This window comes from Kryptolebias marmoratus, linkage group LG15 (assembly GCF_001649575.2).
Source record: "Kryptolebias marmoratus isolate JLee-2015 linkage group LG15, ASM164957v2, whole genome shotgun sequence".
Taxonomy (NCBI): domain Eukaryota; kingdom Metazoa; phylum Chordata; class Actinopteri; order Cyprinodontiformes; family Rivulidae; genus Kryptolebias; species Kryptolebias marmoratus.
This window is the reverse complement of record NC_051444.1, coordinates 5,393,890-5,411,674: the sequence shown is the minus strand read 5'-3', so window position 1 is coordinate 5,411,674 and position 17,785 is coordinate 5,393,890. Positions and strand designations below refer to the sequence as shown.

Genomic DNA, 17,785 nt, shown 5'->3' with positions numbered 1-17,785 from the left:
CCGATATTGACCCTTGTTATGGCAAAATCTTCTATTTCAGTATCCTCACTGTCACGCCACAGAAACCTGTGCAGATGAACCTCTTTCTCTTCTAACCACACAGAGTTGTACATTTTTTGTATGTCGCCAAGGGCAGCGAAGACACCAGCTCGGAACCTCAGAAGAACAGCTCTGATTGGATTTAAGACATCAGGACCTTTAATCAACATGTCATTCAAACTCAGACCTCTGTACTTCTGGCTGCTGTTCCACACCAACCTCACTGGAGTAGATATGGAATGTGGATTTAATGCAATCAGATGGCTTATATACCACACTGGCCCAGTCCAGCTTTGTAGTACTTCTTTGGACAGTTTCACTGCAGCTTTGCGATCGACCATTTCATGGACTTGTGAAGCATAGGCCACTCCACTCTGGGTCCTTTGCCAACTGTTTTTCAGTCCTGAGGAATGTAGCTTCTACTGCTTTCCTATTGTTGGGGAGAGAAACCAAATCTTCAGTCCATGGATATTTGGCGTGCCAGTGTGGTTCAGGAGTGTGGTGGTCACCATTCACATATGTCAAGCCATTTCTCACCATCTCCATTTCTTTCTCCTCAGCCAAGGACATTTCCTTCCCTCCAGGTTGGCAATTCCCGCAGCGACAACCTCCACATTTTGGCACGCAGGCTGCTCCGATGCTTTCCCATTCCCACCACTTCAGAAAGTCTTTGCTGGTAGTGGCTACATTGGATTGGATGAAAGGATGCTTGGGATACTGACAGGAAAGTGAAGATTTGCAGGTGAGTTCACTGTACTTAACTGCTGCAGTCCTTATTGATCTTGCAAAGTGCGTCTCCGATGTATGAGCCATTAAGGTAACTTCTTCAAAGGGGTCTGGATGTGTGCCTCCAATCGTCTTGCCAAGTGGTCCATCCCATAACACCAGGTCCCCGACAGAGCGAACTTTTTGAGGTACAAGTTGACCTTCTTTGTGGCTAATCAGGAGCTGTATCTCTTTGGGTCTTGTAAGGTCTTTTGAGGAGACATCTGGAAAAATCCTCTGAAGCTTTGTGGAAGGCACATGTCTATGAACTTCTGCGATCTTGTCAAGCCCATAGCAGATTAGTTGATGTGATTTGAGAGTCCCTCTTGGAGTATTGACACGTATCTTAAGAAGATAGCGCTTCGTTTCAACAGACACCTGCATCCCTCCAACACCATGGACCACGAGCGTTACATCTTCACTTCTAAGATTCAACTTACTTGCAGCTTTATGTGTAATGTAGTTTGTGTCTGATGCCAGGTCAATGAGGGTTCCAATTCTTTGTCCATCATTGGCAATGACGTTAAGAATCATCAGAATAACTGGAAACTCATTTAAGCCATTCTCCTCTAGAAGGCCTGTCTTGGTAACAGTGGAGTTGTGTGCCCTTGACACAACATTGCAGAAAGCATCTTTACATTGCTGAGCCAGCTCAGGTGGGAGTTTGGAAAGAAACTCTTCTTGGGCTTCAGTATGTCTTTTGCTCTCTGCTTTCTCTGAACCAGATCTAGGTGTTCTTTGAGACTGTGGTCTAGCTAGTAAGCAGAGAAGAAAGTGGTGTTGGTCCTTACACTCTGGGTTCTTGCACAGGTAATCAGTTTTCTTACAGTACTCACCATTATGGATTTCAAGGCATCTCTTGCAGGCACCAAGCTGCTGTACTATATCTCTCTTCTCTGATGGCTTCAAATTAATTTTAAACCTTCTGCAGAAATAGAGTTTCTTCCTGTGCTTTGGATCACCACAAACAATGCAGCCTGATATGTCACTGCTGTGCTTGGTTGTCTTGGTTCTGGCACATTTTAAGAACTTAGATTTCTCTCTGATGGGTTCAACGAGATCTTTCAGTTGATCTAGTTGTTCATATATGGATTCTTGTGATCTAAGGAACATCATAAGCTTGTCAAAATAATTCTGGTGACTAGTGGTGTCCTTCTCATTTGCATTATGAGTGAGCCAGTCTTTCTTTAAAGTTTCTGGAAGCTTACTCTCTATGGATTTAGTCACCAGTGGATTCTTTATGGCATCTACATTTCCTAGCTCATTTAAGTCACTAAGAGCCTTCTCCAAAGCTTGGATGAGTTCTATTATACGCCTAGGTTGACCATTTCTCACTGGTGGAATCGTTTGTAATTCTTCAATAATCTCAAGAGCAATGGTAGCTTTGTTCCCAAAACGATTGTCCAGGACTCTGAAGATCTCTTCTGATGAATTGTATGTTGAGAGCCGTAAATCCTTAGCCACCTTTTCATCAAGACTATCAAGCAATTGAAACTTCTTTACTTCTTTCGAACCAGATGGTTCACCTTGCTTCTGGAGAGCTTCCCATTCCTTTCTCCATCTGTAATAGTCTCTTTTACTTCCACCAAACTTTGGCAAAGATGTGGCTTTCAGTTTTATTGCAGCTACTGAATTGTGGACTAAGGCTTTTTCCTCAGTTGTGTCCTTCTTACTTGCTGCTTCGATAAAGACAGCCTTCTTGGATACCAGCCTAGGGAGGCACACCTCTAGCTCCCTTACACGGTAGTTAAAATCCTTTTCCTCAGCAGGTGGTGCCCAACGGTTCCAATTTTGATGTGCTTCCTTTGCCTTCTGGGTCAATTTCTCCAGATGGGTGAGCATGAACTCGTATGCCTCCAGAGTTGTGTCTGGCCCGATGGAGGAAACATTCTTGCACTCATTCTCTGCAACTTGTAGAGCCAGGGACAGTTCCTTCTCTCCATATGTGGCCCACATTGTCTCTCGGATAAGGAGTTTAGCTTCTTTAAGCTTTTGTTCACATTCTTTCTCCGTCTTCTCTAGGTCAGCTTTCTGAAGATTACTCAGCGCCTCAGCTGCAGTTACTTTGCACTCAGCCATACAAGCAGCCTCAACATCCTCATTTGCCTCCATAACTTTGGAGCTCTCTAGTGTAAGCTTCTTGTAGTTCTCCTCCAGTTCCTCCTTAGACATCTCCATGTAGGTCCTCATAATGTTATTTACAAAACGGGAGAAGAGCCTTTTAACTGTTGTCCTCTCTGCTTTGAGGTCATCAAGGGACTTTACTTCAGCCATTTTCCTCTTTTGGAAGACAGATAGCAGATTTCAGTCTCTGGTTGCAAACGGAATCTCCTCCGGCTGAGCGGTTTTTCACTGTCAAGTGTTCTATAATTTCATGGCTTCCTACACTTGAAAAGGAGGACTTGGAGACTTCAGGAATTCACTCAATCCTTTTTTTTTTCTTTATTTTCACCAATGAGTGAAAACCAATGATCAGGTGAACAGGTGAAAAACCTGCAACATACATACAAAATATTTTAACATACATTTTAGACATTTAGTTCAAAGTTAATAATTTATCTTAATGAATAATTCCATTCTGAGCCTTAAACATACATTTCTTTTACAATTTTAACCATAAATTCAAATATTAAATTATTAAATTCCATGTCCAAGCATTTTAGAATTACATTTTTTTTCTTTTCCTTAGGACTTAAGTTTTTTACATTAAACATCTTAATATACATTTAGTGAAACCAAACTATTAAACTAGCAGTGAAACTCTTACTTCAATGAATTCTGCATTCCATTTCTCAAATGTGAAATTACAAACAAATTACATTCACTTTGAGCCCAGTAAGTAGCTTACCGGCAGTCCTTATGAGTCCTTCCCCATGAAATGGTGCTTTGGAGGCTGTGTATTGCCTCCCTCAGCTCTGTTGCAAAACCAGTAAAGTGGTTGGTGGATTCCTTATATTGCCTGAGTTGAGGGTGCAGCTGATTTGGCCAGATTTCTTTCACCTGCTGAGAAGTGCTGGAGAGTGGCACACTGATGTGTGTGTGTGTGTGCACACACACAAATGTCTATTCATGCACCCACATCTGAACTAATGAGCAGATCTGCGCAACAGTGAACGTCTCATTACTTTGAGGTGAAATCACAGTTGTCTCAAGTAATCTTGTTCTTTAACATCAAAAAGGACCAAAATCTTAAATGATTTAATTTTACATTTTGTTTAGCAAACTAGTACGTAGTTATGTTGTTCAAATGGTTCAAAATTAAAGAAAGATTTTGGGCAAAATAAGGCAGCAAAAAAGGTCTTCACATAAAATAGTGTTTTTCTTGTTATTTCACCTGTATTGCAGGATGGTGTATGCACAGTTTGATAAAAGAAGACTGTTTTCACATTTATTTGCTTTGGGAGAAACCGTTCTTTCCTTTTTCTCTGTGTGGTTTCAATTCAGAGTGTGCAGCTCTTGCTGAAAATCATAAGAAATTTAAAAGTTTTATGTTGTTTTTAAGTTTCACTTTGGATTTAATTGTTTTTACCTAATCAATATTCACAAAATGCACCAAAATGACAAGGCTGAACAGGGTTTTAGGGCATTTTTAAGTAGTATTCAAACACACGTTTGTGACACTCAGCTCTTGAGCATTGTACTTTTATAAGTGACCCTTAAGACACGTCCTAATTGGGGTCCACCTTTGCCTAAGTGAATTAATTAGACATAATTACAAAAGTGTACTGCTCCATAAAATATCTCACAGCTGATAATTTGTCTCAGAGGGTGAAAAAAACACTAAGAGAATAGGAAAGTTTTGTCTATAGATGAAAGAGAAAAGCCTCAAAACTGGAAAAACAAAATGAAAAAAAACTCTATAGTAACAAATTTTCCAATATGTGATACTGTTTATAATTCTCAAATGGATAAAGACATAAATGACCTTAAGTCTACTTAGAGTAATTGAGGTGAATGTCTTTAGACAAGCAGAAAACCAACAATCCAGTGTTGAAAGGAACACGATCCAAAGCTGTTTTCAGGAGACAGGAGAAGCTTTCCAACAGATAAACATTAGTGATGACGTCTAGCTATCAGGCCAGACAGTTGTCGTTTCTTGCTAAAAAGCAAATGACACCCTTCAGGGAATTTGTCCAAAGTACCTAAATGACCTAATTGGTCACAATTCCTAAAATTAGCTGAGAATCCCTTGACAAGATAATAAGCTTCAAAGGAATAGTTTGAGCAATCATTTCAAAGAAATGTCTGCCTTTGCCACCAAAGGTCTTAGGCCCTGTAAAGACCTGCCGCTTAATTCTGTCCTGAGTCATTGGATCACATTTAGATAGCACTAAATACAAGTCTGAGCAGACTCACTCAGACCACCTTTGGAGATGGTCTGGACCCTTTTAATTGTTTGGTAGTCTGAACACAATCTGTCCTGATCCTCACTGTAGGGCCTCCTACTGAACTATCATGTCTCCACCCAACAGCAGAGGTACTACCTGGGGTAGAAAATAAAAGCCAGCTCAGCTGCCAGCTAATTAAGGCTAATCAAATAGCAATCCTTGAAAATACTTTGAAGATACAGTTTTGTTTTGTGAATTTTTCAGCTAAGGCTTTCAATAAACTGTTTATCAGTGTCCATTTTAATAAAAATGTACATAAAAATAAAGATTTTGTAAATCAGAGTGCATTACTAGGATGCAGTGTGGTTAGTTCCAGTCTAGTTTAATGTTCGTTCTGATTGTTTTAGAGCTGCTTGAACCCGCTGTGGTCAGTGTAAGCTATAATGTACTGCATCAGTCACAGAACAAGAATCTGAGCAGCATTATTTGATAATCATTTAATTAAAGACAGCGCTGGTGTAGTGGTCACAGTGAAGCTGTGTAAAACAGCTGACATCTGTCACTTTGTTTCACTGCGGTGGGTTTTTTAGAGGTTAAAATCTATGATTTTTCTTTGGCCAGTGCCAAATTTTACACATCAAGGCAGCTGATGGCCAATATACTACACAGATTTGTTTAAAATTTTGGCTAATTTGTTGTAAATTGTGAGGATTGAGTCCTCTATTTTTCACATAAAAGATAAAAGCTGCTTGACACTGTCTTTCTGAAACTGTAGGTGGTGCTCAGCAGATTCAAAACAGAAATCTTGAACCATAAAGCTAATCGCTGAATTCATATGAGTCTTACAACATATAAACTACTCTGAACATCTTAACAAGGTTAAACTAAGGGGAATTTTAAACTACAACTACTGGAACTAGCTGGAAAATGTAGCAAAAAGTTCAACTGAACAACATAAAGAATGTATCACAGTTGAGTTTTGGTAGAGTATAAAGGCTATTTTTGGCCACAACTACTAAAACAAAACAAAAAAAATGCTATATGTGTCTATCTGTCCCTTCCACAATCTGCTGCCCTGTGCGTCACACAAGCTATAGCTGTGACACTGAGTGTAAACACTGGCAGAATGACCAATGATGCATTTTCCCTTTTTTTTGCTATAGAGGACAATCTGAACTAAAAATGGAAAGCTCTTGTTTTGATTCTTCTTGTCTCACCTTATAAGTTGTTGTTCTGATATTCTGCAAATGTGTAAAAGTTTAAATATAGAATACAGACTGCTAAGTTTCACTGGTTAGTAAATGCCATACATTGTTGCAGCAAAGGCTTCTTTGTTTTAACAGGAAGCAAAAAATAAGGTCAAAATGGTGCCCTGGATCTATTTTAAATGATTACTTGCTTCGTTGGTGCACGCACTGAAAGAATTCTCTTAAGTGTGGCACCGCTGTCAATACAGTGTGCCGAGGAAACAATGCAAACCACATAAAGCCAAAGAGAAAACACAACGAAACTGAAAAGAGGGGGTGGAATCAACTAAACTAGATTCACAAAATGTAAAGAAGCAACAGAAAAGATGGCTTTCTCTCCTGAAGGTGAATTTCATGGCACTAAAGGAAGACAAAGGGAGAACAGGGCCAAGTCCATTAGGGAGTGCAAAGAAGAATCTAAGTAAATGAGCGCTGGTAATGGTAAAAAGACATCTAGAGGCATTTAGGATGATGCCTACACTAGTCAGAAGACTGAGTTGACAATATGTGAAATGAAAGGAACTAGGCAATGGGGTGGGGTCTTGGTGGTGGCTTCAGGGAGGCTTTGGGATTGAAGGAAAGCTTTAGAGCTAAACAAAACAGTGTAATCCTACAAACAGATAACTTGCCCTGGACATTTTCCATGACTTGTTAAATCATTAGTAAACCAGTGTTTTCCATCTACGTTAATTGTTAAAAAAAAAAGACAGAGGTGCTCTAAAGCAGTGGTTCCCAAAGCTGGGGTTGGGACTCCACTGCGGGTTCACGAAACATCAACTGTGGGGTCCTGAGAAGATCTACATAAGTCACATTCACTTTAAAAATGTCTTAACTATTACAAACACATGCAGCAGTCATATATGCATAAAAAATAATGTTTTGGTAGTTGAGGCTCTTTGTCAAACAAGTTATTAGCCATGTTTGTAAAATTAACCAGCAACAGTTGGGGATTTTTGAAGCATCCAACTCAAAATCTCTGAAGTAGAAGTACATCTCAGTGAGCTGACCATCCACACACATTTTCTTAGCCATTTTGGAAGGTAGTAGTCCATCTAAGGGCTCCTTGGTTGCCTAAAGTCTTGTGATTTGTGGGTAAAGGCTACATCTTTGCAGATTGCTGCTGATATAAATTGAGCAGCATTTAAACCACCATGCTGAAATATATACAGTATTTATATATAGTATTTCCTTAACATAGCCTACTCATCTTTCTTAAAATAGTTAAAAAGCATTAAGACAAAAAAACAATCCATGAGACTTAAAGTCCTTAACTTTCTCTCAATTAAATGGGATAAGAGATGATCCTGACACTTGTTGCGCACATGAAGTACCATGTTATTTAAAAGAATAATTTTAACCAAGGATATTCTGGTTGAGTGCGGAGGTGGACATGCTGTATGAACAATAAGTGAGAAAACGTCTGACGTTGGTTTAGCTCAGTACTGTGGTGTAACGTTGAGTGAATACGATCATACCTGCCAAATAAGTCAAGAAAACATGGAGTTGACAAGTAATGGATGCACTTTAGCTCAGAACAGCACTTCATTTAAATGAACAGATATTGTTGGTTATACACATAATGTCCTACAACTGACTTATCAGAGGAGTTGAAAGAGTGAGATAAGTAAAAATAGCATATATTGTGCCTGCTTTAAATGATCTTTGTTTTGATTCTTCCTCAGGACCTCTGTTAAAAGTACTATTAAAAAGGATTTTACGACTGGTAAGTTGACTCCAATCATTTTCTCCTTTGTCTCAACTATCAGGTGTCAGGTTAAGTGTAGAATTACCCCATTTACTTTACAGGATTACTCTGTCAATACGTCCAGGTGATTTATTTCTGCACAGTTTCATAGACTTGACTAAAAGAATTATGCCCATTTATTAAAATATAAAATAAGAATCAAAATCACTGAAAACATTTGAATTATATTTCAAACAGGACAGTAAAAAAATGATCAAGATTTTTTTTTTAAATAATCATTTTGAACATATTTAAACAAAAATCTCCTGCTAGATGGACCTCACACACACACACACACACACACACACACACCAAATGAAGATGTGTTGCAAGAATGAGTCATCTCTATCCAGCTGTCCGCAGGGCATCCATCTGATCAGCATACCCACACTCACACACCACGAACAAATGTAAATATTGCAATAAAAGCAGCTGTAATAGTATCAATCTAGCATCAGTGATGGTCTGCAGATTATTTTTACTCAAGATCAGAGACATTAGATGCATAAGAGTTTAGAGTTATACAGTTCCAATAATTGTTATTGCAGCAATAAGCAAACATAAATCTCTTAATATGTTACTATATACACTGTTGTTTGAGGTTTTATATATAATCTGTAAAGAGGTTTCTCTTTGACATAAACTGTTTTAGTCTGCCCCTTCAAAGTAAACTGCACCCTTTGAGAAAATTTTTACTTTGATGGCTGCAAATACATTTTAATTTTATTGTTATTGCAATATGAATGTGCACAATATTAACATTACAAAGGACTGCTTAAATGGAAATATTCTATTCCATGGACGAGGCATTCATGTGCTGCAAGTGAACAATAAATTTGGCCAGTCAGATGGACTTTCACTGCCCTTGATGCTCACATCTGGTTTAGCTAATAGTGGCTAAAGCACATAGGAGGTGTTGTAAACGTGGTGATATTAGAACAGAAAGAAAAGAGAGAATAATGGAGATTTATTGTCACCCCAGCGTTCAACAATAATTTCACAATCACAAATTTTTCTAAAATTACGCTGCCAACTATTTGGAAAACATTAAAGTTGGAATTTAATACTACAATTCACTCCCAAAATGTGCAGCTTTTTAAGCATTGTGTAAACCTGGAAAGATGGAAAACTATAATATGGAGGGTTGGAAGGAAATGAACTTAAGATGAAAGTAGTATCCATTGGCAACTACTTGGCGAACGGTATTCAGGAGGAAGACTCTAGAATGTCAAGAAGGGTTTGAGGGGGTTCTCAATATCCTCACAAGAGTCACAAAGGTGTGCAAGCAAGTTGCTTCGATTTTAAAGATGTTTAAAAAGGTTGGTGCAATAATTTTCACTCAAAATAAGAGTCGTCCTGAACGTCTCAAACCCATCTCAATTGTTCTGCGGGCATCTCTCAAACTCGTCACAGGGTGCCAAGGTGGGTACAAAGCGAACTGAGGTGGGAATGATAGACAACGCTGTTTTGCAAGCTGTGCACACAAAAATAAGCTGTGCAAAGCACGGCAACCGGCTCGCTGCTCACTTGGTTGAATACACTCACAATTCTACTGAAAATTTGTCTATTTTCTCGCAGTTTGGAGTCACCAACTAGTCTCCAACAGTCACAGCCCAGTGAGATGCCACCATAAACTGTCACGGAGAACATCTACTCAGGTCAGAAAAGTTTCTTTATATGTTTGAGTTGTTATTCACGTGAAACCTGTAGCTGAGGACTGTACGATAAAAGGCCCAAAACAACTCTACAGGACAGTGTGGTGAAGTGCTCACAAAGGGGTTGTCTGCTCAGCAAGGCTGAACGATTTGGCGCTCTGCAGACTGAGGCACCCCATTTGGCTAATGAACTCCCAGACTGTCTTCACACCACACCCCCACCCACCACTCCACTATGAAATGTCCTACTCATGAAAGTAATGAGGCAGGGAGGGAGAAAGACTCTTCTGGCCACTGATAACCTCAGACTAAACTTGCAACCTTACGAGACAAGGGCCTAATATCTGGCTGTCAATCAGCCCCAGCATCCCCGGCTGGAGTGTTTAGTTACAAGGATCAATTATTTACCGGCCTCCTCTTTCACTACTCAGTGCTCCCAAAAAAAGTTGTGTGAAGAAATAGGAAAAATAAAAAAAAACACTGGCAATAAGATGCAAAGACTTGCGAATTTTGTACAAATCAGAAAATTCCCCAATTAAGATCACACAGACAATTATTAGTCTGTGCATTGTACATAATACATGACTTTGCCTTAGCTTGAATATATATATATATATATATATATATATGATAGACATATAGACATATATATATATATATATATATATTTAAAAAACTGAACCAACTCTTTTGTGCTTTGTTCAATAATTATATATTACTTTTTTGATGGAAAATTTAGAGCAACTATAACTGAGAAACTAAAGTCACAGAATCAGAGTTTACAGCAACCTCCAGGGTTACATAAAATACATTTATGACAGAAAGTGTGACAAAAAGATAAATACACTCTGTACTTAAAATCGGCAGCATCAAAAATACTATTTTTTACTGGACAAAACATCTGACACAACTCAACAAAGACAGAAAGTTACTTGAAAAGTTAAATATGCACAAAAAACAACCGTATTATGATGCAACCCCCATGACTTCATGTGACACATATTTACTCTTAACCCACTGACTGCATCACTGAAACAGCAGCTTCAGGCTTTTAACTAATTTAAAGATGAGATCATGTTACTGTTTTGCTGGTTTTAACAAAAGCTCTACACCCTGTTGATGCCGAAAACAGATATAAAGACACAAAAATATATTTTACCTTCATTAGAAAAGACAAATATTGCTGCTGATTATCATAGAGGTTTTATTAAATGTGCTTTTTCTTATGTACAATTTTTAGCCTAGCATGAAAGTAAACAGTTTTCTTACAACTGTAGTCTTAAGATGTCTCACATTGTTTGCTTATTTAAGGTGGAATCTCCATTTATACCCTGATGTAAAGTATTATGTGCTTGTCCCATCTCCTTTTTCTGCATGCAGCTTGGGGTGTTTAAAATTTTCCACATTCATTTCTAACAATACAGACAGAACACTCAATTATATTTTACTGTTATCACATTATTATTTGACAATAGATAAATAAGAGAATCAACAAGTCACGTCAAACGTTTTGTTTGTTTTTTGCTCTGTTTTGTGTTAGAAATAAATCTACAAATAGATTTGGGATGCAGCAGGTTGCAAGCTTTCCAGCTAAAGACCCAAAATGGTGAGACTTAAAGGAAAAGCGGATATTTTTAGAAAAGGCACATGAAGTTCAATACGATTGCTCAAAGGGTAAATGCAAGTAAGTGACAGACAGACAGACAGACAGACAGACAGACAGACAGACAGACAGACAGACAGACAGACAGACAGACAGACAGACAGATAGATAGATAGATAGATAGATAGATAGATAGATAGATAGATAGATAGATAGATAGATAGATAGATAGATAGATAGATAGATAGATGGATAGATGGATAGATAGATAGATAGATAGATAGATAGATAGATAGATAGATAGATAGATAGATAGATAGATAGATAGATAGATAGATAGATAGATGAGTAGTTGCAACAACAGACAAGTTACAACCAAAATTGAAAAAAATTTTAAATGATTAAATGATTTAAGTTAAATTCTAAAAGCCAAATATTGTTTTTTTGTACCTTCGATCAGATCACACTGACATTTTTAATAAAACATAAATAAATAATACCAATAAAACCATCTCCCACTTCTCTGCAGCAGCACTGAACAGCAGTTGTTTTCTTGAAGACATATGATTCTTATAAAGACAGAAGTTACATTTTAACAATATACATATTTCACTCTTGTTCCTCGGAGGATTTGTTTTTTTAACCTCCACATGTAGACTTCTGTATGACAGACTTGCTGTAAGTCGCAGCACAAATATTCAAGCGCTTGCTACTTTCAATCCCCACAAGCTAAAAGCTACTTATTATTCCATTTTGTCAATTTTAAAATTGATAGATAAAACATTTGATAAGCACTCACCCACTGTTTATATCTCACAACCTCACTCTACCCTTATGTTTGTGTTTTGTTCTCACATCTGGAAATGCAAAAACAGAGGCGGCAGCTGGCTGAGTGTGTCGTGTGGTCATCAATCCACAGAACAAAGTGCCTCTTCATGTGTGCAAATTAAACCAGCCAGCTAACCTGAACACCAGAAGAAGTCAAATAAGCAACTCTCAACAAAGACCAAGATGCTTCAGAGACTTAACAAGCTGCAACACCTATGATTTGCCTATTTTGCTGGATTCTTGTACGAGATTTCTACTGTTGCCATGAGTCATGTCTCAGTATGTGCTTTGAGCTGCAAGAACTTCACAGAGAACATCTGATTTATACATTTAAGGGATAGGTTTTTTTGTATCTAGTACTTATTAGTGGTCAGTATCTCACCTGGAGTAGAAAGCAGTCAGAATGATATCAGTTTGAAAGATCCTGGATAAGTTCTTATGGAGGAGTGAATATAAGTGCCACTCAGAGAAGAGCCTGTTTAAGAGCACATTTCTGGCATCTAAAACCAACTAAAAACCCCCAAATTTTCCATTTTGGATCAAGTGAATGTTTATTGTCAATTTTTCCAACGTGTCACTTTTGCATTAGTTACTTTAAAAGCTGATTTTAAATATTTACCCTTTGATTATTTAATATGTTTTAGAAGGTGGAAATCCCCTCTTAGAAGTCATTCTAGCTTGGCTCCTGCATGAGAATTTCTCTCTGGTCTTCCAAACATAAATTGGTCCTACTGCAGATACTACTTACTACTCAAAGATACTGCACACAACCCCACTTCAGAAACATCTGAACTATCTCTTTAAATAGACACATAAACCAGTAGTGACTGCGAATGACTCAAAATGCATTTGGGGAAATTTACAGACGAGGGATGTGTTTTACCAAAAAGGTCAAAGGTAACCCATGTTGTTAAAAAAAAACACACCTAAATCTAAAGAATGCGTATTTTATTATTAACCTAGAAATATAAAATAAAACAAATTATTGGTTAAACTTTTGTTGAGTTTGTTTGTTACAAACTCAACTTTGCCATTGTTTTCATTGGTATTTCCTCACAACATATAGTTCTGTGTACTGAAAATGACACCTATGGCCAAATTATTTCCACAAGGAAGAGTGAGTTAGCACTAAAAGGTAAAAATAGTCGGCCTGTTTCTATATCTTTAGCAGCAGCACAGGGGCTTTTCCCCTGGACTCATGGATGATAGCTCATTAATCTGTTCTAAAGGAGGTTCTCTACACAGTAAAGCTGCAACAGTAAAGACTCCATGTGTTCCTGTTTCTTTATCACAATGTTTACTGAAACATGTATATCATTAAATTACAGAGAAAGAAAGAAAACCTACAGACCTTCATTTCTTATTGTTTCTCTAACACTATGAAAGCAAATAAACTTTAAAAAGGTGTATTTGCCAGTTCAGTGTACATCTGTGGAGTGGCTAGTCAGTTATTTATCCCACTGTGGTTTTTATTTTGCAGAAAAATGTTAGCACAACTTCCCATCAAAGTAACAAATAAAATCTGTGGATGTGCTGACACTGGTAATGACAAACCCAAACTTCTATAAGTTTTGAGACTTCGTGTTCTAGACCGCGTTAAGTTAATGTACGATTCCTGTGAAGAAATATGACAAGGCATCGATACAAACCCAACTCACATGATGATTGTTGGTAAAACTGAGAAAATATATTGTAGGCTACAAGCGCAAATTAGCTACCTGCATAAAAATATGCAGCCAGATGTCCTGTGTGGGAGGAAGCAGGGCACTGAAAGGCTCCATTTACACACATTAGTTTAACTGCAGATTTTGCACTGACACAAATCACTGTTTAACTACTTCATTCATACATACAGCTTATGAGTAAGTAGGTTTTTTGTTTTTTACAATTAATTCAATTCAGTTGTCAATTGTTTGGACTTTTTCCCGTAAATACGAGCAGATTGTCCTTCAACTGATCTGTTTGTGACACAAATGTGGGTGTCTGAATGGCAGCTCTGTGAGAGTCGTGTGAGAACTCAGATTTCTGATTATTTAAGAGTAGCAATGTATGTGGATCTATGAATCGGGAGCTGTAGTGAAAAACTGCATGACAGAGTGATGTGACAACATGTCAGCTCCCCAGAAAGATCGCAGTTTGGCTGTAGTTATACAACCAGCGAAGAGCAGCGACTTTGCATATCGATTTAAATAAATAAACAAATTATCTGTGGTAAAGCGAGATTTAAGTCTTCTGAATGCGACTATAAAACATTTTCACAGAATGTCACGCTTTCTGAGGTCTGCAGCATGTACTGTACAAAAAATAAAATCTATCAAACTGTTTTTAAGAGCATCTGATTGGCAAGCTGTCTTGGGACAGTTGGCAAATGGGCGGGCAGCGGAGGAGTTTAGAGGTGCTAAAGTTCAGGCAGGAGCGATGCAGCACCCTGTGTCCTGCCAACAGCCTTACAGTGGCGCAATTCCTGACTAAGTTGTTGACCCATGGCCCCCACCTGCCTTGACCATGCATTATATAGGAGGATGGGAGGAGATCACTTCCCCTTCTTTGCTGCCTTCCACACCAGAAGGCTTTTGACTCATGCCCATCTGTCCCGATTGTACATACATTAAGAGAAAGCCAAGATACTGGCAACCTGTCCAATTCACGAGTGCCTTGTTATGTGAAGTAGAAGTGAACAAGATTTCAGCAACCATTTCAGAGCGGAGAAAAATGATCAGCAAGGAGGTCATTCCTAATCGTTATCTTCGGGCTGGCGGTGACAGACGAGTTTTTGCGACAACTATTTCTAAACACTGCTATCGTCCAGTCTTTGCGCAATTAAAAAGAAATCAATACAACTAACACAACAGCTCTCGGTAATTGGCAATCAAATGTCCTCACACATGAAAGAGTCAGAATTAAAGGGACGTAAGAAACACCTCTCAATGTGAGTTTGCATGCCTATGCCATTACCACAGCAACCAAGGCAGACAGGATAACAATGCCTGAAATACAAATATGACCTAAGCACTTGCAAATATCAGTGTGGACAGTCAGTCTAGAGATTCAGTTTAGTCATGCATCACATTTGCCTACAGACTAAACACATTCTGGGGCCTTAATATGGCAATACATCAGAGGGTGAGACACGCTGCTGGAAATCATGGAAATAAACAAAGATATGAAATTACACCATTCCAGTTTTTGAATACCTCTTGTCTCAAACAATGTGTGAAAACATTAAGACCTTTAAGGTGAAAAATACAACTTTTGAAAATTAAAAATTAAAAAGTACATTTGGTACTTATGGACATACCAGCTGAACTGGGTCCTTCTGACTTTTCCATGGTTATTTAGATATTTGTTTATAGTTATTTACACTGAAGACGAAGCTGACTCTGGTCCATTACCAATAATGGTCCATGAGAAACTTATGTTGCGAAACAAAAAATATTCAGCGTAACTTGGCGTAACTGATGAAAAAGCAAGGTGGCATAAAAATTAATAACATAGCATTCACTTGAAGGGCTATAAAATGTTTGGTTCTTACACCACATTACTTTTCCATCAATTTTTCTGCTTGGTCTCACCTAATACATTTTGTTTTGCAACACAAGTTTCACACGGACCATTACTGGTAACAAACCGCAGTCTACTCAAATCAATCAAATGCAGCCTAATAAGAACTGTTCTGAATCAAAGAATGTTGCCTTTGAATCATACAGTATTCCTTCTCAGCATACATTGGATTGTCTTTTGAGGAAAGGATAAATAACTCTAATATTTAACCTTTAAACAAGTTAACATAAACAAAGTCATGGACACCAAAAGGCTTGCACAGATAATTAGGGTGTAAACATACCTGAGCCGGTTGGATGTCTAAGTAATGGAGCACCTCTCTGAGCATGACAGGTGTGTGTGGGGGGGTTTCAGCAGAAACAGAGGAGACTTCTTCGGGTTTGTCCAAGGAACCAGAACCAGGAGATGTGCTAGCTGCAGATGAATGTAAGCTCAACATGAACATCCTCCATGTTCTCCACACAGTCAGACGTGTTTTAGAGTAAAAAAGCATGACTCTTGGGATGGCCTGTGAAAGAAATAGGGGCAATTTATGTGATTATATGATCAAAAAGACAAAATTATCACTCTAATAAAAAGAAACAGGGTGAATAATACTGTAACAGGTCTCTATCTCTAAATTCTTTACTATGCAGTGAATTCATTACGATTAATTGAACTTTTAATATCGTAAGTAAATAGTTTAACCATAAAATGTTTGATATCTTGTTGTCTTTATCTCTACACACCTGCACCATCAAGACAAGGTAGTATTTGTATTATTGTGGGATTTTTGCCTGTAGAAATCCACATATCAGCCACAACAAGAGGCAAAACACAAGTATTATAGCAACTTTACAAACATATATACATAATATGCAAACTTCTATTTTCTTTTTAATCATAGCTGAATGACCAAAATACAAACAAACCAGACTTATGATAAATTTGCAGTCAATATTTTCAAACCTATAGATTTTATTCTTCAGCTTTAAGATGTTATTTAGAGTATCAGCTGATTCAAGTCATAACAATAGATTCATTAATTATTTTTCTGAATATAGAAGACAGTTAAATATTTAAACAACCATGTCTGGGTTTGTCGTCATTTTCAAGTATGAGGCGTAACCTCTCTCCTATAAAACATGCAATGGTCACGATTTGAAACAGGTTTTTACACAAAACATTACATTCTGCTCATTTTGAGAAGGGCAGCAGCAGTAATAGTTAACTAAACAAGGACAATTTCTACGCTCATCTGAGTTCATTTTAAAAGATACAGTGCAAATCACTTAATACAGGCATGCTGATCCATGTGCAATCTCATTTCAAACATGTGCAGCAGAGAAAGAGAACAAAACTGTACTATTACGATGCACATTTTTTAAATTACAACTAATTTAATTAAACCTATACAAGCTGTAATTGAATGCAAAAGCTATTAATCAGTATTATTACTGATACTGTCATTAGCATGAATATTATCATGAGTAGTAGTAGTATGTGTGCATTAGGGGGAGGGGGTCATTTTGCCCAAGGACAGCTTTAGGTGTAGCAACAATCCTGCTTCTCTTGTAATCAACAGCATGGCTACTGTTATTGTTATATTAGCTGGCGTTTCCCACACACCTGTCACCATGTATACTGCCACTTTTAAGCAACATACAACAAAAAAAGCAGGACTTATGAAGCTAACTCTACCCAGCACACGTGGACTGAGTGTGTGGCCATTTCTCAGGCCTTCGTGGTACCATAAATGTATTAGGCCTAGCAAGGAAAGTTCCTTACAGTCTATGTGTAGTAGTTATATCAGGCAGTTCGTCTTTTTTGACAGGAACACTCAGGCGATGCTGTGTGGATAGTCATTGTTGCTATGCTACCACATTGGGTGACCACGCGACAACGGCTACACAGAGTGTAAACAAGTACACGAAATTATGTACATTGTTTACTGTTGCATTTAAAAACTGTTCCACTAACGCCGCCCGGGCTCAACCGTCTGAGAAACGTGCCAACGGTTCGGAAAGCTAACTGCA

General features: G+C 38.0%; 1 protein-coding gene across 2 annotated transcripts in view; it reads right to left on the bottom strand.

Annotated features, from left to right (window-relative positions):
• mettl15 (methyltransferase like 15) overlaps positions 1 to 17,785 on the bottom strand; it is a 61,206-nt gene that overhangs the window by 43,274 nt on the left and 147 nt on the right. Inside the window, exons 1-2 of one of the 2 annotated variants that reach the window (XM_017403949.3) lie at positions 17,538 to 17,760; positions 16,054 to 16,278 (exon numbers count right to left, since the gene is read on the bottom strand). In XM_017403949.3, coding sequence (XP_017259438.1) covers positions 16,054 to 16,263 — 210 coding nt within the window. In that variant the 5' untranslated portion in view covers positions 16,264 to 16,278; positions 17,538 to 17,760. Of the gene's footprint in view, positions 1 to 16,053; positions 16,279 to 17,537; positions 17,761 to 17,785 lie in introns of those variants that run through there. The other variant, XM_017403941.3, reaches the window with a different exon arrangement.